Source organism: Crocuta crocuta, unplaced genomic scaffold, assembly GCF_008692635.1.
Source record: "Crocuta crocuta isolate KB4526 unplaced genomic scaffold, BGI_CrCroc_1.0 scaffold72, whole genome shotgun sequence".
NCBI classification, from domain to species: Eukaryota; Metazoa; Chordata; class Mammalia; order Carnivora; family Hyaenidae; genus Crocuta; species Crocuta crocuta.
In genome coordinates, this window is record NW_027529427.1 from 9,352,537 (window position 1) to 9,380,512 (window position 27,976).

The following is a 27,976-nucleotide window of genomic DNA, read 5'->3' on the forward strand; positions in this document are numbered from 1 at the left end:
TCCAATAAGCCCCTAGATGCTTTTCTTTTCTGACCATGCCAAAGCTAGTAAAACTATTTCCTCAATAAAACCGTCGAACCCTCTGGAGGATAGGTAATACTGAACACCTGTGTGTGTGGTATGTGTGAAAGATCCTAAGGGGCTACAAGGAACACCTCTGGAGAAGGGCCTGGTAAAAGTGAGCAGGAAGTGCCAGAGGACACAGAGGGTTAATGGTTTCAAGTAGTGACAGCTGTCGAACAGCAAATGCTATAGGGATTAGGAAAATGCTGCCTTTCTAGATAGCTCAGGAAGAACTGGACCCTCTCAAACCACACACCTGTAGAGCCTTGCATAATAAATCACAATGAAATCCATGTAAACCTTTTGTTTTAATAAATAAAACATATTCATGGCTTAGATTTTAAATCACATTTACAGATGAGGAACACTTCTAGGCCCAAACAGGTTAACAGGGAAGCTACTACTGCTAGAAGGAATGTGTGCCCCCCCACCCCCCGGCGCCATGCATTTTAAGCCTAAAAGCAGAGACTTAATATCAGAGAACACCATACACGTCACCCTCTAGAGTGGAGAACTGAAACCAGAGGAAGAGCAAAGACTTGGTGAAGCTCCCGTAACCACCATCTGATACCCTCACCTCCATGCTACAGAAGCAAATGAAAGCTGTGCTACTTTTAGAGATGCTAGAAGGTTTCCTGATTACATTAAGCAGAACTTGCTCTCATTGTTAACAATTAGGCCACAGGCATTAGCTACAGAAGGGTATCCACTGATAAATACAGAATATTAGGAGAGCGAAGAGGAAGCCACACAGGTATCTTGTTTCTTCAAATATCAGAAACTTCCACATCACAGCCGGAGAGCAATGGATCAACTCCACCTCTCCCAAAGGCTTAGTCCAAAAACTTCCTGTTGGCATTTGCACCAAATAAGGCTCCCCGTACTTCTGGCATCATCTGTGAAGAAATAAAGTCTTTAATAGGTAAGTGTTACCAATAGGAAAATATGGAAGAACTGCACATCTTAACTGCAAGTGGCGAGTCACTGACCCCTGTGTGGCTGGGAAGGAAATCACAAAGCTAATAAGTGCATCCAATCTACAGAATCCCTGGCAAGAAACTTAACCAATCACAAATTTGTGGTTATGGCTGACTGCTTAAGAAGACGAAGAAAACAACAACAACAACAACTAAAACTAAAGCCATTAATTATCCATTTACTTATTAAAATTATATTTTAAGCCTTCTTTTTTTTTAAAGTAATCTCTACACCCAATGTGGGGCCAGAACACACAACCCTGAGACCAAGAGTCGCACGCTACTGACCGAGCCAGCAGGGCGCCCTTACCGCTTAAGGCTTCTGTTACTCTGTAATGTAGGGAGAAGAGAGGATCCCTTAACAATATTCTGAATCACCTATGTTCTTTCTTTCAACAAAATCTCTGAGTGCTTACTATGTGCCAAGCAGAAAACACATAATGCAAGTTTGTGAGGAGGCACCTGGTCATTATGGCAATTGAAAAATCCATAGGATTTAAGCTCAAACTTCTAAGGTTATGAACAGGCCACTTGTGCATTTGAAATGTGGCCAGTGCAACCACGGGACTCATTTTCTAATTTTACTTGAATTTATTCAGATGTAGTGGCTACTGTAATGAGAAACACAGCTTTAGGGTATAAGTAACCAGGAGATGATCTGCAAGGTCAAAGTGCTTTCACTGTAAGACAAGTCAGCAGCCACCGCAGCAGACTACCACCACTGAAAGAGGCACCGCATTTTGAGACAACTGGATTTTCCTGGAGCTCATTTGTGCAAAGCTGGAAACATCTGGAGAGCCAGCAGCACTATGGGAATTCCTTTAAACAACATTTACTTTAGATCCCACCATTCTTACTAGAGAAAGGGACTCTGCTAAGCATCTCTACATGGAGTAAAATGTTTCTATTAGAATCCTAAATAAATAAATCCTCATTTGACCCCAAATCCACTCTCATGTAAATGGTATCACCTCAGTAAATGCCACTAAATGCCCACTACCCATTCAAGAAAATGTCACAAAATGTGGACAAACTCAAATTCCAGGGAATGGACATATGTTCTCTGTACCACTTCAAAGCAACAACAGACCAACTAATAAGAAGTATTCCCACACTTACCTGCTGGGCTATGAGATCCAGCCGGCTTTCTAGGGTATTGGAAACTTTTATTTTACGATCTCCATTATAGATCTCAACTCCACCAGCTCTACAAAGAACACAGGAAATAACAATTTTTATAGATTTGAGTAAGAGAGACACATGGTACATTTACTTTCTTCTCTTGAAAGAAAACTGTTTTGGTGTGTGGTGTATCTAAATAATATAAGGGACCAATAAACATAAGCTTAAGCCTCTGAGAATTTAAGGTATGGATGGTGATAATAACTGTCATTTACCAAGTGACTGCTATGTGCCAATCTCATTTTATGCTTAGCACCTAATTTAATTCTAACCACCAGCCCTCCCCAACAAAATGGAAAGGGGAAGGATTTAGTTACATTTTGCAAATCAATGGAGTCCTTATCTGAATATTTCTCAAAGATCCAATCCTGCTAATTACCAGCAGGTACTGATAAAGCAATTTTCATAACTGCACTGTATATCAGATTATAGGTACCACAGCAATCTTGTGCCAAACTAGACCTTAGAAAGTCCTGCCTCTGGGGGCACCTGCGTTGCTCAGTTGGTTAAGCATCCGACTTCAGTTCAGATCATGATCTCACGGTTTGTGGGTTTGAGCCCCGCATCGGGCTCTGTGCTGACAACTAGCTCAGAGCCTGGAGCCTGCTTCAGATTCTGTGTCTCCCTCTCTCTCTGACCCTCCCCTGCCCATGCTGTCTCTAGCTCTCTCTCAAAAAAAAAAAAAAAGTCCTGCCTGTAGGGGCGCCGGGGTGGCTCAGTCAGTTGAGCATTCAACTTCAGCTCAGGTCATGATCTCAAGGTTTGTGGGTTCAAGCCCTGCGTCAGGCTCTGTGTTAACAGCTCAGAGCCTGGAACCTGCTTCTGATTCTGTGTGTGTCTCTCTCTCTGCCCCTCCCCCACTCATGCTCTCTCAAAAATAAACAGTAAAAAAAAAAAAAAAGTCCTGCCTCTAGAGCCACCTGGGTGGCTCAGTCCATTAAGCATCCAACTCTTGATTTCAGATCAGGTTGTGATCTCACATAATCTCATGGTTGTGAGATTGAGCTCTGAGTTGGGCTCTGTGCTGAGTGTGGAGCCTGTTAAGATTCATTCATTTTCTTTTTCTCTTTCTCTCTCCTCCCCTCCCTCCATCCCTCTACCCCTTCCCCACCTATGCAAGTGCACTTTTTCTCAATGGGGGGGAGAAAAGGTCTGCCTCTAAACACAACTCATTTCTTTTTCCTCTGTGCGTTTATTTTTGTTTAGTAATTTTTTTTAAAGTTTATTTATTTATTGAGAGAATGAGGGAGCATAAGCAGGGGAGGGGCAGAGAGAGAGAAACCCAAGCAGGCTCCACACTGGGCTGGATGAGGGGCTCCATCTTATGACTGAGAGATCATGACCTGAGCCGAAATCAAGAGTCTGACACTTAACCTGAGCCACTCAGGTGCCCCAATTTTTATTTACTCTTGTTTAGTAATCTCTCCAACATGGGGCTCGAACCTACAACCCCAAGATCAAGAATCACATGCTCCTTTGAATGAGTCAACCAGGTGCCCCAAGCCACAACTCACGTCTGTCATTTCTAAAGTTTCTAGCACTTAGAGGCTTAAGGCATATAATAGGCCAGCTCTTAAAAGAATTCCCCTGGAATGACATTATTTTACCACATTAGAGTTTTATCAAATAATTGTATTAAATAAGCAAGCTGTATGACAAAGCCTGGGAAAAGATTTTGCAAATTTTCTTTGTAAAGTTTTAATGGACTAGGACGTTAATATTATTTTCTTACTCTATTCTTCCTCCCCTGGCATTTATTTCTTTGTTAAATCTATCTTTGGTTTCTCTAAACAGACTAGATCCTTCATAAGGACACGGTTGGTTCTTTGCGGAAATCCTGACCCCAATGTCTGTGACAGAATTCTCTGTCCTCACAGAGGAAGTAAGGGAAGGAAGACCACCACTGTCTGAGAATATCGACTGTGTGCCAGGCACTCACTGAATGGAAAGCCTAGGGTTGCCCACGACTTCTGTCTTCATAATAACCCCACCAAGGTCTTGGTATCCTCACCATTTTACAAATAGGAAAACAGGTTTAAAGAGATTCAATAAAATGAACTGACTGAATAAAACAGTAATATTTAAAATTCTACTTTGAATTAGCACTAGAATAAGTCTGCAGTTCCTTATCCACATTTCTGAAATTCAAAAAGCTGTCAGAACAAAAGTCTAATTAATTTGTGTGTCTCCACAAGCTGAACTGACCTCTAGTCAGTGGCAGCAAATGACTTAGTGAATCTTTATGTGTTTTTCCCTTGTAGTGTGATTATTCCTAGGTTCCCATTCAGAAATATGAATGTATTTGATCGCAGGATGATGCCTCAGACCCTGTTGGAGACATCATGTAACATGTAGCATGTGTACTTTATTGCTTTTCTAAACACATATTCAAAATATCTGGCCCCCAAAAGTTTCAAGACTAAAACACATTATTTACCAGGCTCTGAACTAAGTGTTTTATGTCCTGTGTAGTTAATCTCCATTAACAATGATCATCTGCTGTTGAATGTAGCAGGCACTGCATTAAGTGCTGTACAGATATTATCTCATTTAAGCTTCCAAGAATTCTGTGAGGGAGGTGCTACTGCTCCAATTTAGAGGTGAGGAAATAAGTCTCCAAGAGACTAAGTAAGTAGTCCAAGAGCACCTAGCTAGTATGTGAAGAATCAAACCTAAATCTGACAATACTGAAGCTTTTGGCACCAGCTTATATCTCAGTTTATAACACATGTACAATCTCATCTCTTCTCGGTTCATGAAACAAAAAAGCTAAAAGCACTGATCCCATTTTACAAATTATGGTAATCAGTCTCCAGGTCCCATAGCTAACAAAAGGCCAACTCGGGATTCAAACCTATGTCTGGTGCTTCTTCAACCAGGTTCACGTGTCTCAAGGACTCTCTGCAATGTCAGTCAACGTGTGCCTACACAGCATCAGACACACAGGCGCAATCAAGAAAACGACCTTGGCTCTGACCTTGTCAGGAGTTCCTATTACCTATCCCAACTGCCCCAAGCTTCTCAGGGATGCTGAAGAAATGACTGGTCATTTCCTCACAGCAGGAAGTACCACTGGTAATTGCAATTCTATATCTAAGGAACCTAACTATTAGAAACTTTTATTAGTCTACACACTAGTCACTATTATTTGGGATTACTTTTCTTATTTCTAAGAAACTTAGAAGTGACAATTCTCTTCCTTTGCATCTGATACAGAGATGTGGACCCAGCTTTGAGTTCTGGGTAAAGAACTAGTGCTGCCTCTCTGCAGCATAAACTAAGTGCCCACAGGAAACAGGACGTTGAGAGTATGTCTAGCGATTTAACAAGAGGGAACACCACAGTAGTGACAGAGAAAAACGAGCAACAATTACAAGTGGAACACCAGCACACCTCCGTTCCTGTAGTAAACAGTGCCTCACAGAAAACTTTCAGAAAGACTCAGCACAGAGGCCATTCTCACAGTGAAAGAAGCTTAGGTGTTAAAGCAGCATACTCCTTACATTTCCTCAGGCAGGTAGGCCTCTTGATCAATTTGGACATCAACATCTTTTTTGGTGGCGATTTTGTACATAGGAATTGCTTTTTGCACTGCGGCCTGGAAAAACAGAAAACAAGAGGCTTAGTAGACACCAGGCAGCAGGCATCAAAAAGATCAGCCAACTATACAAGGAAGGGTATTCCTACTTATTTATCAGGTAAAAGAAGAGATGCACTGCTGGTGGGAACATAAATGGTGTAGCTGCTGTGGAAAATGGTATGGCAGTTCCTCAAAAAAATAAAACTCTGAATCACCATATGATCCAGTAATCCTACCTTTGGGTATGTACCCAAAAGTGAAAGGAGACACTTGAACGGGTATCAGTACAACCACATTCACAGCAGCATTATTCACAATTGCCAAAAGGTAGGTAGAATTCACCCAAGTGTCTAACAGATGCATGGCTAAACAAAATGTGATATATGCAGACAATACAGCCTTAGAAAGGAAGGAAATTTGGGGCGCCTGGATGGCTCAGTCGGTTGAGTATCCGACTCCGGATTTCGGCTCAGGTCATGATCTCACAGTTCCTGAGTTCCAGTCCTGAGTCGGGTTCTGTGCGGACAGTGTGGAGCCCGTTTAAGATGGTCTCCTTCTCTCTCTGCCCTTCCCCTCCTCCGTCTCTCAAAATGAATAAACATTTTTTAAAAAGGGTGGGGGAGGAAATTCTGACACATGCTACCACATGATGAACCTCAAAAGTCTCACAAAAGGACAAATACTGTAGGATTCTACCAGTAAAAGGTACCCAGTGTAGTCAAATTCAGAGACACAGAAAGTAGAACGGTGGCTGGCAGGGACTGGGGATGGGGGAATGGGGAGCCAGTGCTTAATGTGGACAGAATTTCGTTTGGGAAAATGAAAATGTTCTGGAGACGGATGGGGCGCTGGGGTGATGACTGCACAACGGTGTGCATGTACTTAAGACCACTGTACACCTAGAATGCTAATCTTATACTATGTACATTTGACAATTTTAAAAACAAATGAGCACGTCAGGAGAAAAAATAATGCTATAATTAGTGTGATAAAACATAATTAGTGGATTGTGAGTAGACATGTAAATAACATTTTCTTAAAAGGAACTTCAGTTGGCAGCTCAGGCCTGCCTCCAGAGAATGCTTATCACCCTGGCGAACTATCCAGTAGGTCTAGCTTTCTGTCTTACAGGTTCCTACACAGGCTGTAAGCACAAACGTGGATCCGGGTTACGGGCATGATTTATAAAGCAGAATCACAATTTATCTTTTTATTTTAGAGAGAGAGCATGTAAATGTGAGAGCAGGGGGGTAGAGAAGGGCAGAGGAAGAGAGGGAGAGAGGGAGGGGGGAGGGGNTGAGCGTGAAGCCTGACTCAGGGATCAATCCTATAACCCTGGGATCTTGACCTGAGCCAAAATTAAGAGTCAGACGCTTACTGACTGAGCCACCCAGATGTCCCTAGAATTACAACTTAATTAATTTATACCAGAGAGAGAGAGGGATCAACACCTGTGTTCTCTAGCTAGAACTTTTTCTTTCCTAGAAGTTGCTTGAGAAACAAATTATATTAAGAATGCAAATATATTATGTATTATTAAGTGTACTAATTTATAATACGAAGTATAATTGCTAAGGAAATGTTAGCTAGGGGTGCCTGGGTGGCTCAGTTGGTTAAGCTTCTGGCTTTGGCTCAGGTCATGATCTTACGTTTGTGATTTCGAGCCCTGCATCTGGTGAGTCCCATTTCTCTCTCTCCCTCTCAAAAAAAAAATTGCTAAGGGACTAATCACTCAATCCTTGCCTGAGAGCAAACTGCATGGAAAAATTTTATTTCATTTCAGTTTTTAAGGTTTAAATTAGGGGTGCCTAAGTGGCTCAGTCGGTTAAGCGTCCGACTTCGGCTCAGGTCATGATCTTGCAGTCTGTGGGTTCGAGTCCCGCATCAGGCTCTGTGCTAACAGCTCAGAGCCTGGAGCCTGTTTCAGATTCTGTGTCTTCCTCTCTCTCTGCCCCTCCCCAGCTCGTGCTCTGTCTCAAAAATAAATAAAACCGTTTAAAAAAATTTTTTAACGGTTTTATTTAAGTAAATATGGGATTTGAACTCACAATCCCAAGATCAAGAGTCGCATGCTCTTCTGACTGAGCCACTATCCCACATGAAAGAATTTTAATCTGAAGAGCAACTCAATGACACAGAATCAGAGCTCGGAGAGCTCATTCTGACTCAAGGGTCCTTTGGTCTAGAGCATCCATCTAATGCTACAGCCTACATGTACCTGCCATGGTGGCAGCGGCCGCCCCTCAGACCGGGGCGCTTTTTCCCTTAGACAGGACACGGACGAACACCTCAGTATTTGCCTCTGGGCCTGCACCTATGTTTTCACTGCTGACCAACCTTTTTTCTGGTACCCACATTATTACTCCACGTATAGGAAGACACTGCATTACAGCCACGCTTTGCTGGTCTGGGAGTAGTCTGCCTCTTTTAGATGGGATTGTTTGCCCATCTTTGCTTCAATGCAGTATGGACTGTTTTTTTGCTGAATTCTCAGAAGATGATGTTGCTCCAATGTTCCCAGAAAAGGAGGAGGGTACTAACTCAGATGGGGCAACTTGACCTCTTTATGAAAAGAAATTAGAGGCTTAGGTACACTTAATATCCACAATGTGTTAAGATACCCATAATTTCCATGGCTGAGGTATCATCTATTTAAAACATGCAATCTCATCTCTAACATTCTGATGTATTTAAAAAAAAAAAAAAAAAGATTCCTTCTTTAAGCTCCTTACCTTTACCAGAGGGAAATCCTGTTTCCTGCAACGAACAATCATTCGGGGCTCCAGCAACTGATACAAACCCTTTAAGACACAATCAGATGGAATTAGTAGGAAATGCAATTTATAAAACTCAACAGCAAAACAAAATATTTTTCTAATTCTTTCATGTAGTTTGGAAAAAGACAGAATACACACTATGAGAACATGGTAAAAAGCTTTTCATATCACAAACCAGATAAATACACCCAACACTCCAGTGGTAGAAACAAAATTTAAAGAGGAATCTTCTCTTACATCACCTAGGTGGAGGCCAAATGTTATTATAATTAACCTAAGTAAAATAAGAATCCACAAACAAGCAGCCAACATTTAAGATGCATACTATCTCTGGTCTGAACCCCAAAATTTAAATCAAGTATTTCAGTGGTGTAATCAAATTAAAAAAGTTTAAAGCCAGAGGTTGCAAGCAAATCTGACCTTTGAGTTCTAAAGGACTAGTAAGACTAAATAAAAGAGGAATAAAGTTGGAAGTCTCATCCAACCAGACAATATTGTCCTCTAATGCATTTATCTATTAGACAAGGAAAAGAGCAAAAGGAAAAAAGCTGAGATGACAGAACAAAAAAATGGGCTGGTCTCTAACACATCTTGTCAATAACCTATAAAGTTACCTGGAGCACCAGACCATCCAGCAGCACCTGGTACCTGGTTGTATCTTTTACCACTTTGCTGAGTCTCTGTTTGGCTTCATTTAGTAGGTCCTACAAAGAGAAGAGAAGAAAAAGCTATCTACACATGTGGGTCATTGCTCAGAAGCCACCATGAGGAGGGGTCCTGGCTCAGGCCCAATCACTTCACATTATATTACTGTTTTCATTCAACACACGTTCCGAGATAGATGATAAACTGGATGTTGTACCAAGTCCTATACTTCAATACAAGGAAGCATGAATCATCATGGCTCCTGGGGAGTTCACACTCAAGCAGGATAGCCCAGATTATCAATCAATTCAGAAACCTACAACACCAACTAACATGGAAAGAGCTACATGATAAAGATTTTAAAAGCAAGCTATTAGGGGGCACCTGGGTGGCTCAGTCGGTTAAGCGTCCGACTTCAGCTCAGGTCATGATTTCATGGTTCGTGGGTTCGAGCCTTACGTCGGGCTCCGTGCTGACAGCTAGCTCAGAGCCTGGAGCCTGCTTCTCATTCTGTGTCTCCCTCCCCTGCTCATGCTGTCTCTCCTTCTCTCAGAAATAAATAAAACATTAAAAAAATAATAAAACCAGCAAACTTTTTTTTAAAAAAGCAAGCTATTAGGACAACTGTGCAATATGATTACTTTTTTATTACAAAAAAAGAAAAACAGATAATATCTGGATAGATAGCAAAGTGTCAACAATGTTTACCCCTGGGAGGCTAGATTATCAATGATTTCAATTTTCTTTTTCTTTTTTAGTTTTTCTTTAAAATCCAGTTAGTTAACATACAATATAATACAATATAATTGTGTCAGGTGTACAATATAGTGATTCAACATGTCTGTACAACACCTGGTGCTCATCAGAAGTGCCCTCCTTAATTCCTATCACCTACTTAACCCATCCCCTCACCCACCAATGATTTCAAATTTCTTTATGCTAGTTTGTATTTTCTAAGTTTTTATTTATTTTTGAGAGAGAGAGAGACAGACAGACAGACAGACAGAGAGGGCGCAAGCAAGCAGGGGAGGGGCAGAGAGACAGGGACAGAGAGAGAATCCTAATCAGGCTCTGCACTGTCAATGCAGAGCCCACTGCGGGGCCCGAACTCACAAACCATGAGATCATGTCTACTCTGACACCAAGAGTAGGATGCTCAACCGACTGAGCCAACCAGGCGTCCCTGTATTTTCTATACTAAATATGGACTTCTATAATAAAAATAACTAAAAATAAAAATTAAAAGGGATTATCAGGAAACATAACAAAGAGAACACATTGGAAATTACTCATTAAGTAACAAGCATTTATTGGCTAGCTGGCGAAAAGAGGAGTCCGGTCTTTTAAAAAGACAGAGATAATGCTTCTTAATTAAATTCTTCGACGCAGTCTATTGTAGTTAGTATAATCCTTGGAAGGTTATGATTTTTGGTGTTTGAAGGAGGAAGGAGAGACACATGCTCATCTATAGGCCAGAGTCTGGGGAGAGAGGGTAGACGGGAGGAAGGGGCCCTCTATGTTGAAAACCCCTTTGTTCTGAGAGTCACCCTTCATCCCCACCCCTCTGAGAACCCCTGCCATGCGGGGCACCTGCAGTGAGCTCTTGCTCCACAGGGAGCTCCTACATGAGGGCACTCTGTCTGACACTCAATTCACGCATCTAATTTCAAGCAAACATTTGTTTCATTTGACATTTACTAAGTGCAAATGCACCAAGATTTATTTAAAAAATCACAAGTACTCACTTTAGCATCAATTAAAAAAACTGTTTTAATAAAAAGCAAAATAAGTTCAAAGACTTCCATAGCACCACCTACTATCTTATCATGGTATATAAGAACGGTGGGGATACCTAGGTGGCTCAGTTGGTTAAGCAACTTTGGTTCAGGTCATGGTCTCATGGTTTGTGGGTTCGAGCCGTGTCAGGATCTGCAATGATAGCTCAGAGCCTGGAGCCTGCTTCAGATTCTGTGTCTCCCTCTTTCTCTCTGCTCCTCCCCCACTCGTGCTCTCTCAAAAATGAATAAATGTTTAAAAAAAAAAAAAAAAAGAATGGTGGCCCTTCACCTGTACAGACTAACTCTGCAAGCAATTTTCTGTCAATTTTGACATTAGACAACTAATCAAAGTTCAAACACACTTTCACATGGAGACTGATTCTAACATACTAACAAATGAAGAAAAATTGTAAACATGAGCATGCACTACTGTAGAAGATTTCTTTTAGATAATAAATAGTACAAAATTGGTTTCTGCAGATTTTTTTAATGCTTACATTTGAGAAAGAGAGGGAGAGAGAGGGAGGAGCAGAGAGAGAGAGGGAGAGGCAGAGAGAAAGAAGGAGACACAGAATTCAAAGCAGGCTCCAGGCTCTGAGTTGTCAGCACACAGCCCGATGTGGGGCTCGAACTCACAGCCGTGAGATCATAACCTGAGCCAAAGCTGGACGCTCAAACGACTGAGCCACCCAGGCGCCCCACTGCAGAAGATTTCTAATCTGTGGTTGGACACCCCCAAGAATTTCATGAAGGTGCTCTGAGAATCCATGTCATTACAATCTGTAATGCAAACTACTTAAAATTTCTATTTTATAAAAGCAAATAAAACAGTATGAAAAAATTCTGATTTACATATTGTTATACACCTTTAAGATTATCTTCACTGAATTCAACATCTGTACAAAAAAACCTTATACTGCATTATTACAATGTCTCTAGAACATCCAGAACTAAGGAAAAACAAAAATCCAGTGGCAGTATATCCAAGGTGACTTTTTGTTTACCTGAAAATAAAGACTAACCACACATACAATAAGTTATTTGCAAAGAAATGCTTGTTAAAAAGCTACCCAAATGCTCTTATGTTGTTCTTAGAGCACCTTCCGCCCCCAATTATGACAATAAACCAGTTGACCTCTTTAAGCCCAAAATGCAAGGATTCCAAACATCAAGTTATGACTGCAGGTTGTCTATTTTAGAAACTTTTTTTTTTAATGTTTTTTTTTAATTTATTTCTAGGAGAGAGAAAGACAGCGTGAGCAGGGGAGGGTCAGAGGGAGAGGGAGTCACAGACTGAAATAGGCTCCAGGCTCTGAGCTGGCAGTCAGCACAGAGCCCGACGCAGGGCTCAAACCCACGAACCACGAGATCATGACCCAAGCGAAAGTCGGATGCTTAACCGACTAAGCCACCCACGTGCCCCTATTTTAGAAACTTTTAACTTGAACATGGTTTACCTATTCCTGTATTTCAGTCTATGTTATAATATATACTCTGTCACCAAACCAAATATGACCGGATGCCATTCACTGGTCAATGATTCATACTTTTCACTTATAATTATACATATATATACGTATATATGTGTATATATATATATTTTATAATGCTTATTTTTAAAGAGACAGAATGTGAGTGGGGGAGGGGGAGACACAGAATCTGAAGTAGGCTCCAGGCTCTGAGCTGTCAGAACAGAGCCCCACACAGGGCTTGTTCTTGTGAATCGCTAGATCATAACCTGACCTGAAGTCTGATGCTTAACCGACTGAGCCACCCAGGCGCCTGTCATAATTATATTTTTAAAGTTTATTTATTAATTTTGAGAGCGAGTGCACAAGTGGGGAGGGGCAGAGAGAGAATCCCAAGCAGGCTACACAGTCAGCTTGGTGCCCAATGTGGGGCTTGAACTCACAAACCATGAGATCATGACCTGAGCTGAAGTCAGATGCTGAGCCACTCAGGTGCCCCCATTTATATTTGTATTTTATATATATATATATATATTTTTTTTTTTTAAGTTTATTTTGAGAGAGAGGGGGAGAGAGAGAGAGAGGGGGAGAGAGAGAGAGAGAACATGCTCGAACACATGGGGAAGGAGCAGAGAGAGGGGGAGAGAAAGAATCCCAAGCAGGCTTCTGTCAGCACAGAGCCGGACATAGGGCTCAACCCCATGAACTGTGAGATCATGACCTGAGCTGAAACCAAGTCAGATGCTTAACTTCCTGGGCCACCCAGGAGCCCCAGTATAATTATATTTTAACTAGACTACATCACTTGTTAAATGGAGAAAAGATAGGAGTATTATAATTGTTTTAAACTTTAAAATGCAGTTTTAATATACTAATTAAATTTTTTCCCCTAAAAGAAAAATCACTTTTACATTCTGCACAAAACTGAAAAAGTGATTAAAATTCCCAGGGGAGTTTGCAAGATTCTAGTTTGTTAATAAATGAGGAAAGGGGGGCGCCCGGGTGGCTTAGTCGGTTAAGTGTCCGACTTTCGCTCAGGTCATGATCTCGCGGTTCGTGGGTTCGAGCCCCGCATACGGCTCTGTGCTGACTGCCAGCTCAGAGCCTGGAGCCTGTTTCAGAGTCTGTCACTCCCTCTCTCTCTGACCCTCCCCTGCTCATGCTGTCTCTCTCTCTCCTAGAAATAAATAAAATATTAAAAATAAGTAAATAAATAAATGAGGAAAGGATAGAAAATTCTCTTTTACTGCTTCCCTGCTTATAACCCAAAGTAGAAGTCCTTTCCTAACAAAGTCCTATTGAGAAATGGGCCCAAGTAACAGCAAAATAGTATAGTTTGAAACCTGAAACAAGTTAGCAGGCAACTTTTGCTAAATTTACCTAAGCAAAACCAAGTACTTTTTTTGTTACTGAAGTATAATTGACATACAATGTTATATTAGTTTCAGGTGTGCAACCTAATAATTTGACAAGTCTACCCATTATTCAGTGTTCACCACCGGAAGTGCAGTCAACCATCTGTTACTATATGACATTATATTATTGACTGTATTTCCTATGCTGTACTTTTCATCTCCATGACACATATCTGTACCTCTTAATCCCCTTCACTACCTCACCCATCTCCCAACACTCTCCCTTCTAGCAACCACCAGTTTGTTCTCTGTATCTATGAGTCTGTTTGTTCACTTGTCTTGTTTTTTAGATTCCACATATAAGCAAAATTATACGGTGCTTGTCTTTCTCAGACTCATTTCACTGCGCCCAATACCCTTTTATTCATTCACGTTGACACAAATGGCAAGATTTCATTCTTTTTTACTGGCTGAATAACAGTCAATTGTGTATATACACCACATCTTATTTATCTATTCATCTATCAATGGACATTTGGGTTGCTCCTGTATCTTGGCTATTGTAAATAATGCTATAGTAGGGCTGCATATATCTTTTTGATTAGTGTTTCCATTTTCTGTGGGTAAATACCCAGTAGGGGAATTAGTGGATCATATGGTATTTCTTTTTTTTTTGTTTTAATATTTTTATTTATTTCTAGGAGAGAGAGAGAGAGAGAGACAGCGTGAGCAGGGGAGGGTCAGAGAGAGAGGGAGTCACAGACTGAAACGGGCTCCAGGCTCTGAGCTGGCAGTCAGCACAGAGCCCAACGCGGGGCTCGAACCCACGGACCGCAAGATCATGACCTAAGCGAAAGTCGGACGTTCAACCGACTAAGCCACCCAGGCGCCCCGGTATTTCTCCTTTTTAAAAATATTTTTAGGGGGTAGGAGGGATGGGCATGGAGGAGGGCACTTGTGAGGATGAGCACTGGGTGTTATGTGGAAACTAATTTGACAATAAACTATTTGTAAAAAAAAAAAAATGAATAAACTTAAAAAAATAAATTAAAAAAAAATTTTTATTTTATTATTTTTTTAAGGTAATCTCTACACCCAATGTGTGGCTTAAACTCATGACCCTGAGATCAGGAGTCACATGCTCTACCGACTGAGCCAGCCAGGCACCCTGGATCATATGGTATTTCTATTTTTAATTTTTTGAGGAACCTCCATACTGTTTTCCAGAATGGCTGCACCAGTTTATACTTCCTACTAACAGTGCATGAAGTTTCCCTTTTCTCCACATCCTAGCCAACACCTGTGATTTCTTATCTTTTTGACAGCCATTCTGAAAGGTATGAGCTGATACTGTGGTTTTAATTTGCATTTCCCTAATGATTACTGATATCAAACACATTTCATATGTCTGTTGGCCACGATATGTCTTAGAAAAAAAATGTCTATTTAAGTCCTCCATCCAATTTTTAACCAGATTATTTCAGGGAGGTGGTTTAGTGTTTAGTTGTGTAAGTTCTTTATATATTTCTGATATTTACCCTTTATTGAATACATTATTTACAAATATTTTTTCCCATTCAGTAGCTCCCATTTTGGCTTTTTTGTTGTTGTTTTCTATTTTTTAAAATTTATTTTGAGAGAGAGAGCACACAAGAGGAACAGAGGGTGGGGGAGAGAGAGAATCCCAAGCAGGTTTTGCACTATCAGCACAGAGCCCAATGTGGGGCTGAAACTCACAAACCATGAGATCATGACCTGAGGTGAAGTCAAGAGTCAGACGCTTAACCGACTGAGCCACCCAGGTGCCCCCCTATTTTGTTTTAATGATGAAAACCAAGTACATGTAACAACAAGGGCACCCAGCTGGCTCAATCAGTGGAGCATGCAACTCTTGATCTCAGGGTTGTGAGTTTGAGCCCCACATTGGGTAGAGAGATTACTTAAAAATAAAATCTTAGGAAAAAAAGTTAACAACAAAATGTCAAAAAGGACCATCCTTTTCCTTCTTCTAAGTATGTAATTACTAGATAACAGTCACTTTCTTTTTCACATTTTTCCCAGGTGGTTATATCAAGTTGGCTTTATTTCCATTTGTTATAGAATATCAGCTACCTTTTGCTTTAAAGCATTTAGCTGACAGAGGTATTGCCATGATAACCTCTAATAAAGGAATCAACTAAAGAAACTATAAGGCCATTACCCTTTTCACTATACTGAGTGTGATTAGCTTTTAAGATTTTTCTAGTCCCTCCATAAGAGACTCTTAGTTTAGTGAACAAACTGAGGGTTGATGGAGGGAAGTGGGCTAATTGGGTGATGGGTACTGAGGGTACTTGTGATGAGCACTGGGTGTTATATGTAAGTGATGAATCACTAAATTCTACTCCTGAAACCAAAAAAATCAAATAAAAACAAACAAACAAAAAAACCCAAAGCCAAATAAAATAACAAACAAAAATAACTTTTCTAGTTCCTGAGGGTTCAAGAGAAAGTAGAGCCTCAAAATCTCCCCCACAACAACAGTCATTCTCAAATATATTCTGCACAAAGCAGACTAAGCCCTCATAGCAAGAAATATTTAAACAGGTAAATTCCATCTCCTCACAAAGATCTGGAGTCTGAAGACAGGGTTATAATTCTGAGTTAGCCCAGACACTGAAAGACATGATGACAGCAGTAATGTGAAAAACATTCTTTAAGTTCAGAGGAGGAAGAGCACGTATTTAAAAAAAAAAAAAAAAAAAAAAAAAAAAATTTTTTGGGGGGGGGGGGGNATGGGGGGGTTAAAGAAACTTGGTGGAACACGATGCCCTCACAAAATATTTTTACAATTAAAATTTTTCTTTTCTTTTTTTTTAGAATTAATTGAAACTATTAAGAAGTACTCAAAAACAACCTCTAATTTTAGGTGTCCATCAGAATAAGCTAACCCCCAGAGGTGTTATTAATTCAAGCCGAACAGCCTGGTTAAGAAGTTACTTAAGGCTTTCCAATATAGGAAGCTTATGAGCATAAGGATTTAAAGCATTTACTATATAAGACTTTAAGACTTTTGGCTGAAAGAAACTGTAGCCCCTCCTCACTGTGGAATCCCTCAAGCATTTTTCTCTTTGGGCTGGAATTGACCAATCAACAATGGTCAAGCAAAGAGGAGTGGAGTATGGAGATAGGTTTGCTGTAAGAGAACAAAATTAAGTAAAGTCAACTTGTAAAGAGCAATACTAGCCATCTGTAAAAGCAGCCCACTATAAAAAATCTGGAAATAAGTATGTGAGGACTTTTAACACTACCTAAAACTCCAATCAAGGAGGTAGGGAAGGGGCGCCTGGGTGGCTCAGTCAGTTAAGTGTCTGACTTTGGCTCAGGTCATGATCTCACAGTTCATGAGTTCGAGCCCTGTGTCAGGCTCTGTGCTGACAGCTCAAGCCCGGAGACTGCTTTGGATTCTGTGTCTCCCTCCCACTCTGTCCCTCCCTGCCTCATGCTTATGCTCTCTCTCTAAAATAAACCTTAAAAAATTAAAACAAGAAGAGAAAAACCCAGCCCTCTGAATACAGAGTCATAATTAATATATTTGGAAAGAGGAAATTGAGGGTCAGAAATAATTTACTCAAACTAATATGGCAAAGCTAAGACTCGTAAGCCCCAGTTCTTTACAACAACCTACTTTCTCGAAGCACATACTATTATTTTAAGAGCAGTTTATAAACTAGGTCAATCAATTCCCATTGCTAAAGAAATCTGAATCCTGTGGAAGGAAATCAACCACTGGTTACAGAAACTCAACATTTTAGTGAAACCACTCAGGGTAACAGCTACCCTCAGGTATTAACATTTTGCAGTCAACATTTCTACAAAAAGCTGTCTAGTCCTCCTTTTGTATTTTATAGAGTATGAACTATTCATTCCCATGTAGCAAGATAACTTAGCAACAGATTTCTTATTTTCCCATACTCCTAGGATTTAAAAGCATTCACACTTAAAGTGCTATGAAGGTTATGTTAATAAGCAATCTCTGTTGTCCTGAACTTTAGACTCTCACTTAACATCCTGACAAACATTTCCAACTGGAGATGTCTTGGCCCCTTAAAGTATGTCCAAAAGTAAGCTATTTTTTTTTCTTTTTTAAATTTCTAGGAGAGAGAGAGAGAGAGACAGCGTGAGCAGGGGAGGGTCAGAGAGAGAGGGAGACACAGACTCTGAAATAGGCTCCAGGCTCTCAGCTGGTAGTCAGCACAGAGCCCGACGCGGGGCTCAAACCCACAAACCGCGAGATCATGACCTAAGCGAAAGTAGGACGCTTAACTGACAAAGCCACCCAGGCGCCCCAGTAAGCTAGTTATTCTTAAAAGAGCTTGCCCTCCAGGAGCGCCTGGGTGGTCCAGCTGGTTAAGCATCCAACTTCGGCTCAGGTCACGATCTCACAGTTTGTGAGTTCAAGCCCCAGGTTGGGCTCTGTGCTGACAGCTCAGACCCTGGAGCCTGTTTCAGATTCTATGGCTCTCTCTCTCTCTCTCTACCGCCCCCTGCTTGTGGGTGCATGCTTGCTCTCTCTCAAAAATAAACAAACTTTAAAAAAAAAAAAAAAGAGCTTGTCCTCCTGAACTTCCCATTTCATTAACACAACCATCATTCCTAGTTAACCAGCTCTGAAATTCAGTATTTAGCATTGGACTTGGAAGAGGAAGAGGAGTCAGTCAGTTGTCAATGTCTGGAAAGTCTTCCTGTAAAACTTGTCAGCACTGATATACTTACTCAGTTCTCATGGCTGCCACACAAGATTCAGCTAATAAGAATTGCCCTCTTACAATATTCATTTGTGTTTCTTAAATCTTCTAAGGAAATGGTATGTTTTTAGGACACCTGGGTGGCTCAGTCAGTTAGGCGTACATCTCTTGATTTCAGCATAGGTCATGATCTCAGGATCATGAGACTGAACTCCCACATCAGGCTCTGTGCTGGGCCTGGAGTCTGCTTGGGATTCTCCCTCCTTTTTGCTCCTCCCCTGCTCACATGTGCACACACTCTCTCAAACAAATAGACAAAAAAAAGTTATGTTTTCCATGTATTCAAATTTTGTATTTTTAGTTTTATAGCTTTTTCATATAAATGCTAGTTTATTCACTAGCATTCATTCATAATAATTTAACTTTTGCAATCATCACAAAGAAATCCACTTTTTATTTTACTTGCTAATTGGTTATGTTGGTATATATAAAAACGATTAATTTCTGTATACTCTCTTTATAGCCAGTCACCATTTTGAATTAATTACTAGTTCTTACTGTTTTTCAGATGTTCTATTTTTTGTATAGGTAATCACAGCTGTGAAAAAAATTATTTATTCCTTCCCAAATTGTGTATAATTCTTGTTTCCACACCTTAAAGGAATCTAAGGTCTCCACTGTAACAATGAAAAACAGTGGAAACAACAGGCATCATTGTTGGCTCCTGAAATATAATTTGAATACCTTTATGTGAACACTTTTTTCAGTAAATGCTACATACAACGTGAGGCTCAAACTCACAACCCCGAGATCAAGAATTGCATGCTCTAACGACTGAGCCAGCCAGGAGTCCCTAATTCAAATTCCTTCAAACTTTCTGAACTAAACGGTATGTTTCAGTAGGTTTCTGCCTTCTTCCTTAGATGATAATACTTCCCAAGTGGTTATTTGTGTCTAACCTCTTCCTTCTAATTTCTTTTTTAAACGTTTATTCATTTTTGAGAGACAGAGAGTGAGTGGGGGAGAGGCAAAGAGAGAGGGAGACACAGAATCTGAAGCAGGCCCCAGGCTCTGAACTGTCAGCACAGAGCCCAACGCAGGGCTCCAACTCATGGACTGCAAGATCATGACCTGAGCTAAAGTCGGATGCTTACCTGACTGAGCCACCCATGCGCCCCTAACCTCTTTCCTCTTATATTTAGCCTATACATTCTTACCACGAACTCTATTTATGATAATTTTCATAAAATAAAAATGTTAATAGCTTCTGCTGAAAATAGGTGAAGCTCTTTTAGCTTTGCACTCATGGCCATAATTTTACTAACTTTATTAGTCCCTATCATCCTCACATACTGTACTGTCCACCCAACAAGTACTGTATGACCAAGAGAGCCTATCTGCTCTGTTAGAGGGTCTTTGAAGACATGGCAATATTTTATTCACTTTGTATTTATTACAATACCTAGTATAATGATTTGATGACCAACTGTTTTCTAACAATCATTCACCTTCTTAATTAGCTAATGCTAACTAATGCATTCTCTATATTAGGTTAACAAAATAACATTTTACAATTTTATAATAGGGGCTAATTACTCACTGTAATAAGGTCATCTCTCGCTCTGAGGACTTTGAGCCTTGCTTGATTCATCAAATTAGACATCTGACTACAAAAGATATGGAAAAATAGTATCAGTACAGCATAAAAAATAGAAACTGCAGAGAAAGAAATATAAAGCTTCCTATGAATGCACACTCTTTTTTGCATATACTCCAGAGTGGTTTCTATCAACTTATTTTCAAAGAAAAAAAAGTATATTAAGGGCTTACCAAGTGGCAAGAAGTTTCATATCAGTTATTCCAAATTTCTTTCAATAAATCTGATGCAGCTGCCATTTTCACAAAGAAAAACAATTAAGCAACTTGCCCAAGGTCAGAAAAGTAGAAGTTGGTACAGTTAAGACTTGAACCCATGCCTCCCTGACTCCAAAGCACCTGCTTTTTTTTTTCTCTTATCCCACTGACTTTTCAAAGCTTCTGTAACTAATACTGTAATCAGGATCTACTTACATTTTCTTCTGCTGCTCAATCTGCTTTTCTTTCTTCTCATAGTATTCCATAATCTTCAGTCTTTGGGTTTGCACAAGACGACCTTTCTCAATGTTGAACTCTTCCTCTGCCTACCAAGGAATTAATTATTATTAATTAATTACAGCAGATTTGGAGTTTTATTTTAAGCAGCTGGTAACCAGTGGTACTTGCTTATAATCATCGTTTTCCATATAGGAAGATTATGACTTGTCTTCAAAAATTATTTCTAATTTACTTAAAAGAGATAACCATTGATTTTCATCATAAATGATGAACCAGAAAACTAAAAATACAATAAAGAATAATTGTACCCAGGGCCAACTGCCTGGCTCAGTTGGTAGAACATGCCACTTTTGATCTAAGGGTCCTAAGTTCAAGCCCCATGTTGGGTATAGAGCCTACACAGTTAATGTCCAACTTAAAAGAAAAAAAAAAAAAGAAAAATAGTACCTACCCACAAAGTCATAAAGGATATATTGATAAAACGTTCTGTATGTGAAAAAAATCATTGCGGTGCCTTGGTTGAGCATCTAACTTCAGCTCAGGTCATGATTTTGTGGTTCATGGGTTTGAGTACCACATCAGGCTCTCTGCTGTCAGTGTGAAGCCCACTTAAGATCCTTTGTCCCCCCACCTCTCTCTCTGCACCCCCCCCACTCATGCTCACTCTCTCAAAAATAAACAAACATTAAAAAAAAGTCACTATGTATTCTAAATTTAATTCATTTGCATACTCGGGGGCTAATGAAAAGAACACAGAATTTGGAGTTTAGAAGATCTGGGTTACTGCCTAAAAATTTGGTCAATTAATCTCAATTTTAGTCCTCCCCTATAAAATAAAAGAATTATAACAACATTCTTTCCTCCACAGATCAGAAAAATAAGGTAAGTCTAATAGTCCTTTTAAAATTATAAATTAGGGGTACCTGGGTGGCTCAATCAGTTAAGTGGCCGACTATTGGTTTTGGCTCAGGTCATGATCTCACAGTTCATTGAGTCTGAGCCCTGCATTGGGTTCTGTGTTGACAGTGTGGAGCCTGCTTGGGATTCTCTCTCTCTCCCTATCTCTCCACCCCTCCCATGTGCTCTCTCTAAATAAATAAACTTCTAAAAATTTTTTTAAAAACAAGGAAAAATTAATGAAAAAGCAAAATCACAACATAAATATACTACACCTCTTTTTTTCATTTTTTTAAATGTCTATTTATTTTTGAGCGAGAGATAGAGAGTGAGCAGGGGAGGGGAGGAGAGAGGGAGACAGAGAATCTGAAGCAGGCTCCAGGCTCTGGGCTATCAGCAGAGCCCAACATGGGGCTCAAACTCACAAACTGTGAGATCATGTCCTGAGCCGAAGTCAGACTGACTCGGTGGCCAACTGAGCCACTCAGGCACCCCAAAACTACACCCTCCTCAACCAGCTATCATAATTAGCCATAGATGGTAAATGTCTGGATTCCAGATTCCATGAGAAAATTAACCCATTACTTTTCTACTCCCTACCATAAAATTTCAGGACACTTATTGGCAATTAGAATACTTAGAAAGGAAAATTTATTTTTAACATTAAAAAGAAGAGATATTTGGAGTGCCTGGGTGGCTCAGTTAAGAGGACACTCGGTTAAGTGTCCAACTTTGGCTCAGGTCACGATCTAACATTTCCTGAGTTCGAGCCTCGTACTGAGTCCCACATTAGGGCACTGGGCTCTCTGCACAGAGCCTGCTTCGGATCCTCTGTCCCCCTCTCTCTCTGCCTCCTCCCACTCATGCTCTCTCTCTCTCTCTCTCTCAAAAATAAACATTAAAAAACTATTTTAAAAAGGTAAAAGATATTCTTAGCAGTCCTATGTGATGTGTTGTTAAACAACTTTACCAATTACTGATTAGCAAAGCAAAAACAATATGAAATTATAACTTAAACCTAGAAAATGAAATCTCACCTTTGCATCTATTTCTTCTGCTTTCTCATTGGCTTCTTGTTCAATAAAAGCCATCATATGCTTAATCTGTAAGAAAAAAATGAAAAGATTTTATTTTTGAGTAAAAGAAGAAAATATATCTATCTTTTCTGATTCATTCAACAATCAATCATTTATTAAATGCATATTATGTGTCAGGCTTTGTATACAAGGAAAAATGAGGTAATTTCTGGTCTCAGGTATCTTTTAAAAAAAAATTTTTTTTAATGATTTATTTATTTCTGAGAAAGAGAGAGGCAGCATGAGCAGGGGAGGGTCAGAAAGAGAAGGGTACAGGGGCACCTGGGTGGCTCTATCAGTGAAGCGTCGGGCTTCAACACCAGGTCATGATCTCACGGTTCGTGAGTTCAAGCCCCGCGTCGGGCTGTGTGACAGCTCAGAGCCTGGAGCCTGCTTCACATTCTGTGTCTCCCTCCCTCTCTGTCCCTCCCTCTCTGTCCCTCCCTTGTTCACGCTCACACACGCGCTCTCTCTCTCTCTCTCTCTCTCTCAAAAAAAAAAAACAAAAGAAAAAGAAAAGAAAAGAAAAGAAAGAAGGATACAGAATCTGAAGCAGGCTTCAGGCTCTGAGCTATCAGCACGAAGGGATTTGGGGCTCGAACCCATGAGCTGTGAGATCATGACCTGAGCCAAAGTCGGACACTTAACCAACTGAGCCACCCAGGCGCCTCTGGTCTCAAGTATCTTATAATCTGGAATTTGCTCTAGCAAATGGACCAGATGCAATATTCAATATCACAGAACATTTTTCTACTCTCAAGGAACTTGGGAGTCTATGGGGGAGGGAGGACTGAATATATATCTTCTTCTATTTCATACCCCTTTTTATCGTCATATAAAATANTTCCTGATATTTCATACCCCTTTTAGCCAGGATCCTCTTTTTCTCTTCTCCATCTCTAATAAAGCAGATCAAAGAGCTATTTAGATTTACTTTTTCAATTTTTTAAAAAATATTTTATTTTTTTAAAGATTTTTTTATATTTTTAAGTAATCTCTACACCCAACATGGAACTCGAACTTCTCTTAACTCTGAGATCAAGTCGCATGCTCNTTCAATAAACCAACAAGTCCTATCAATTCTCTCTTCTAATAGTTCTTTTATTTGTCCATGTCTCTCCATCTTCTTGGCCACTATCCTAGTCTTTGCTATCATGTCTCTCAACTGAATTATTACCACAGCTTCCAAATTTGTCTCCTGGCTCCCACCCTGTTTCTTCTTTCATCAACTCTACACTGCAACCAGAAAGATCCTTCAAAAATGTCAGTCTCATCACATATCACACTCCACCAGACCCCCAACTTCTTTTACGATAAAGTGCAAAGATTTTAGAAAGTACATGATCTGGTCAGTGCTTACCTTGCCAACATCATATGAAATATAACCTTCACCACTCACCACTCTTTAGACTCTTGGTTCCTGTCCTACTAAACTTATTTCAGTTTTTCTGTTCCTTGAATTCACCACTCTCTTCCTCATTTCCTATATTTCAAATATGCTGTTCCTTCCACTTGGAATACTCTTCCTCCTCCTTCATCTAGCTAACTTCTTGGGATTCAGCTAGCTTAATTGTTACCTCCTTTGGAAAATCTTTTCTGAACTTGTCACCTCCACACTTCCTCTACCTAAACAAATATTCATAATTCCTTGCTTACTTGTCCCTATCTGCAACTAAACTATAAGGTAAGGTACTTGTTAAAGGGCTTTAGATGTCTGGCTACAAACAGAGAATAAAGTCCACCGAAGACTTCTGAATGGGGCTTGGGGTGAATGATCCAATTTAGACTCATAAATGAAGTATTGTCTCCCATGGAAGATGTAAAATACACCCAAGTGAATATACAAGTAACCCAGTTAATCAAACTCACTGGTAGTTTCATTTCATAGGGGCTCTATCTGAAAGAAATTATGAATAAAAGAAAAAAAGCTGACTTTAAAAATACCAACAACCTCTAGGTTATTAATTCATTGTGTTTATTAATCCTCCCATCTAAGGTAAGCTCTGTGTGTACTGAGATCTTGTCTTTTGTATCACCCATAACCCCAGAAAGGAACAACTGCCACTATACTGGGTGATCAATAAACATTTTTGAGTGAATGAGAACCTGCTGGGTATTTTAAGCCTGCTGAGATATCTCAAATACATTTTATTTTTTATATAAATATATATATTTTTGTTTATCTGTGAGAAGGAGAGAGTGCAAGTGGGGGAGGGGCAGAGAGGGGGGAGGGGCAGAGAGAGGGGGAGAGATCTCAAAGCAGGCTCCAGGCTCTGAGCTGTCACCCCAGAGGCTGATGCGGGACTCAATCTCACAAACCGTGAGATCATGACCAGAGCTGAAGTAAGACACTTAACCAACTGAGCTACCCAGGCGCCCCCAAGAACTTTTTAGAGTTTAACAATCTGGAAACAATTCCAGCTTCTCCATGTGCCACAAAGATATTATAAATCTAAGGTACACACAGGTGTGCAAAAGTGAGTCAAGATGTGTTTTACGATAACGTGAACATACGTAACACTATTTAACTGTACACTTAAAAATGGCTGAGTATGTGTTTTATATATGTATTTTAAAGTGCATTAATAAAAACTCATGGCATCAAAGTCTTAAAGAAAATACACAGTATGGTTTTAAAAGGGAAGACTTTTTTAAAATCAAAATTCTTAGCAGCTACCCTATGCTTGAGGAACCAAAATAAATATAATAATCAGAGCCTATTTCATAGATAATACTACACATATGCAATCTCAGGCCTTGAAATATTTGGGGTCCCTAATTCAGAGATACACTGCAGAGAAAAATCACTGTGACCTTGCTAAAAGCATTAACCCCCACAAATCTGTGTGTGTGTTCATGGTGAGGAATCATATCTACACAAGTTCACTTTGAAGCCTTACTGAACTCAGTTTGGAATTTTATTTATTTATTAAAAAAATTTTTTTTAATGTTTTATTTATTTTTGAGAGAGAGATAGAGACCTCCTGAGCAGGGGAGGGTCAGAGAGAGAGGAAGTCACAGAATCCGAAGACAAGCTCCAAGCTCTGAACTAGCTGTCAGCACAGAGCCCGACGCGGGGCTCGAACCCACCAACCGCCATGATCATGACCTGAGCCAAAGTCAGACGCTTAACCGACTAAGCCACCCAGGCGCCCTTAGTTTGGAATTTTAAAATACTTTAAATACAGTAATCAAAACAGGTGTTTATAAATGCCACAAGGCATGGGCCTTAGAGGTGAACCCTGATTCAAACCTGCATTATCTGCCTTTATCAATCATGCTGGACCCTCTGCTACCAGATTTGACTAGACCAGCACAGCCTAGAGCAAAACACACTCATTTTAACCCAGGCCAGAGAACCTGTTTACAGCCAACATGATCATATTCTGTCTTCAAGAGTTCCAACAGGAGAAACAGTCAAACCCTTCAGGACATTTAACTCCACCCCTAAGGCAGAAAAATCTGGCCTTTAAAAAATACTTCTCTTCTTCCTGCTAACCCTACTAGATTTTAAGTTTTTTGAAGTCACATTCCTTCAAAAATTTGATGAAATAACCATACGCTCCGTAAAAAAACAAACATAACACACTGCCCTTATGGAGCTTACACGAGTGTGGAGGGGCAGAGAATAGATTTCTTCATCTTTCAATTTTACAGAAAAAACAAATGGTTTCGGTCTAAGGAAATACACTTTATCTTTTTAATAGATTTTTTCCGGGGAAGCCTTATTCTTCAATAACCAGGGTAGGAAAAAGATGAAGGAACAAGTGGAAGAAGAGAATCAGCACTATAATTGTGACTACTGGAAAGTATGGAGGGCACTGTACTTTTCCACTGCACCAAGTTTTTCCTATAGTAAAAATCAGAAATAGCAGTTTATATATTTAAAAACCCCACTGTTTTGTAAGAGTATTGTTAAGATTTCTTAATCTCCTCCACAGACACTATTTTTGTTACAGGATTTCCCCTTTATGATTAGCACAAGACCACTGATGAAGAAACACTCTATTCTCCTTAGTGCATATTAGATTAAAAATAAAATGCAGTCATTTTCTAGGAAATGGAAACATCCAAGGAAAACTATTTTATTGCTCATTTAAGAAGATTCATAAGCCAGTGAGTGAGATTTAGTCAGGGAATTTTCCTAGTACCTCAAAAAGAAATGGACTTAGTTCTCTAAATTATGTAAAGATTAAATTGCAGGCTTAAGCGTCTTTCTCTGAAAAACCTTTTGGCAACATGACTACTAAATTCAAGGAACCAGGTTGCAAAGTACCTATGGCAGGGCAAATGGAAACCACTTTTTCCTATGTAACTTACAGGCCTATCAATGTCAATATATTAGCATGGGAGACTTTGAAATTGTAACTTTCTCATTGCCCACATACTTGAAGGTACGCCACATTAAGAAAAGAAAAAACAAACAAACAACAACAAAAAAAACCCCAAAAGTTTCCCAGGACTGTTTATACACTTGCAAAAATAATCTAAGTTCACGACTTCCAAAATTTTTTCCATTTTTCCATTTCCATTAATTACTTTGTGTCACACTGGAGCTGGAGTTCATAAACGTGAGAGAAATTCTGCACTATTAATAAATATTAGCAAAATATTAACGTACACACTAGCGAGAGAGCAACCATTACAGTCATTATGATAAAGGGGATTCTACCAAGTTGAAGATAAATAATTCATAAAATGAATGACCTTAAAACAACATTGGAAGCAGTGGTCTCCCGTCAGCACTTTACCGTACTGTGAACCCTTCCCCCAGGGTTAAAACTCAAATGAAAAGGTTTTTAACCCTTTTGTTCAATCTGCATTTCAACCCTGGTTAACCACAGCCCTGGGAAAACAGGGAACGCCGAGGTGGGAACCAAAAAGCCAGCAGATCCGAAGGGGCAGCGCGCGAAACTCCAGCTGAAGACACAAGGGATGTGGGTCAAATCTCCCTCCCGTAGACAGACCACTAAGCCCCGGGGGCTTGGGGTAAGGGACCCCTCCTTCTACATCTGGGCTGCCCCAAGGCCCGCGTCCTCCCAGAGCCGGGTTCCAGTTCGTCACCCCGCGACCAGCACTGCGACTTCGCCAGACCCAACCGCAGGCCCTCACCTGCTTCTGCACGTCAGCATCGCTGAGAGCCATGGCGAAAGTAGCGCTAGGCTGGAGGGACACTGGCTGGAGAAGTGGTTAGAAGGAGACGGTGGAAGCAAGAGTAAAGAAGAATCCAGCGCAGGTTTCGGCTTCCTTTGCTTTATAACTCCAGCTTCCTGTCTCTGCCAGGTGACGGCACGCTCTGGCCCTTGTCACCCAGTGAGAAGAGAGCTGGTCCCGGGAAGTCCCGCCCTGGCCCCGC

The 27,976-nt window shown here is 40.2% G+C and overlaps 1 protein-coding gene across 1 annotated transcript; it reads right to left on the bottom strand.

The window, feature by feature from the left end:
- Nucleotides 1-352: 352 nt before the first annotated feature.
- On the bottom strand, nt 353-27,912 carry ATP6V1E1 (ATPase H+ transporting V1 subunit E1). Its single transcript, XM_077759262.1, has 9 exons — nt 27,733-27,912; nt 22,582-22,647; nt 20,624-20,733; nt 20,154-20,220; nt 9,194-9,283; nt 8,535-8,603; nt 5,726-5,820; nt 2,160-2,247; nt 353-959 (listed from the first exon to the last, which is right to left on the bottom strand). The coding sequence occupies exons 1-9, from the start codon at nt 27,763-27,765 to the stop codon at nt 897-899; spliced, it is 681 nt and encodes a 226-aa protein (XP_077615388.1). The 5' UTR covers nt 27,766-27,912; the 3' UTR covers nt 353-896.
- Nucleotides 27,913-27,976: the final 64 nt, after the last annotated feature.

Excerpts from the sequence above, each read along its gene's own strand:
- ATP6V1E1 (XM_077759262.1), bottom strand. The coding sequence starts at position 27,765 with ATGGCTCTCAGCGATGCTGACGTGCAGAAGCAG. Across the intron at positions 22,648-27,732 it reads ATGCTGACGTGCAGAAGCAG|ATTAAGCATATGATGGCTTT; the intron begins GTGAGGGCCTGC and ends TTTTTCTTACAG. Across the intron at positions 20,221-20,623 it reads ATTGAGCAGCAGAAGAAAAT|TCAGATGTCTAATTTGATGA; the intron begins GTAAGTAGATCC and ends TATCTTTTGTAG.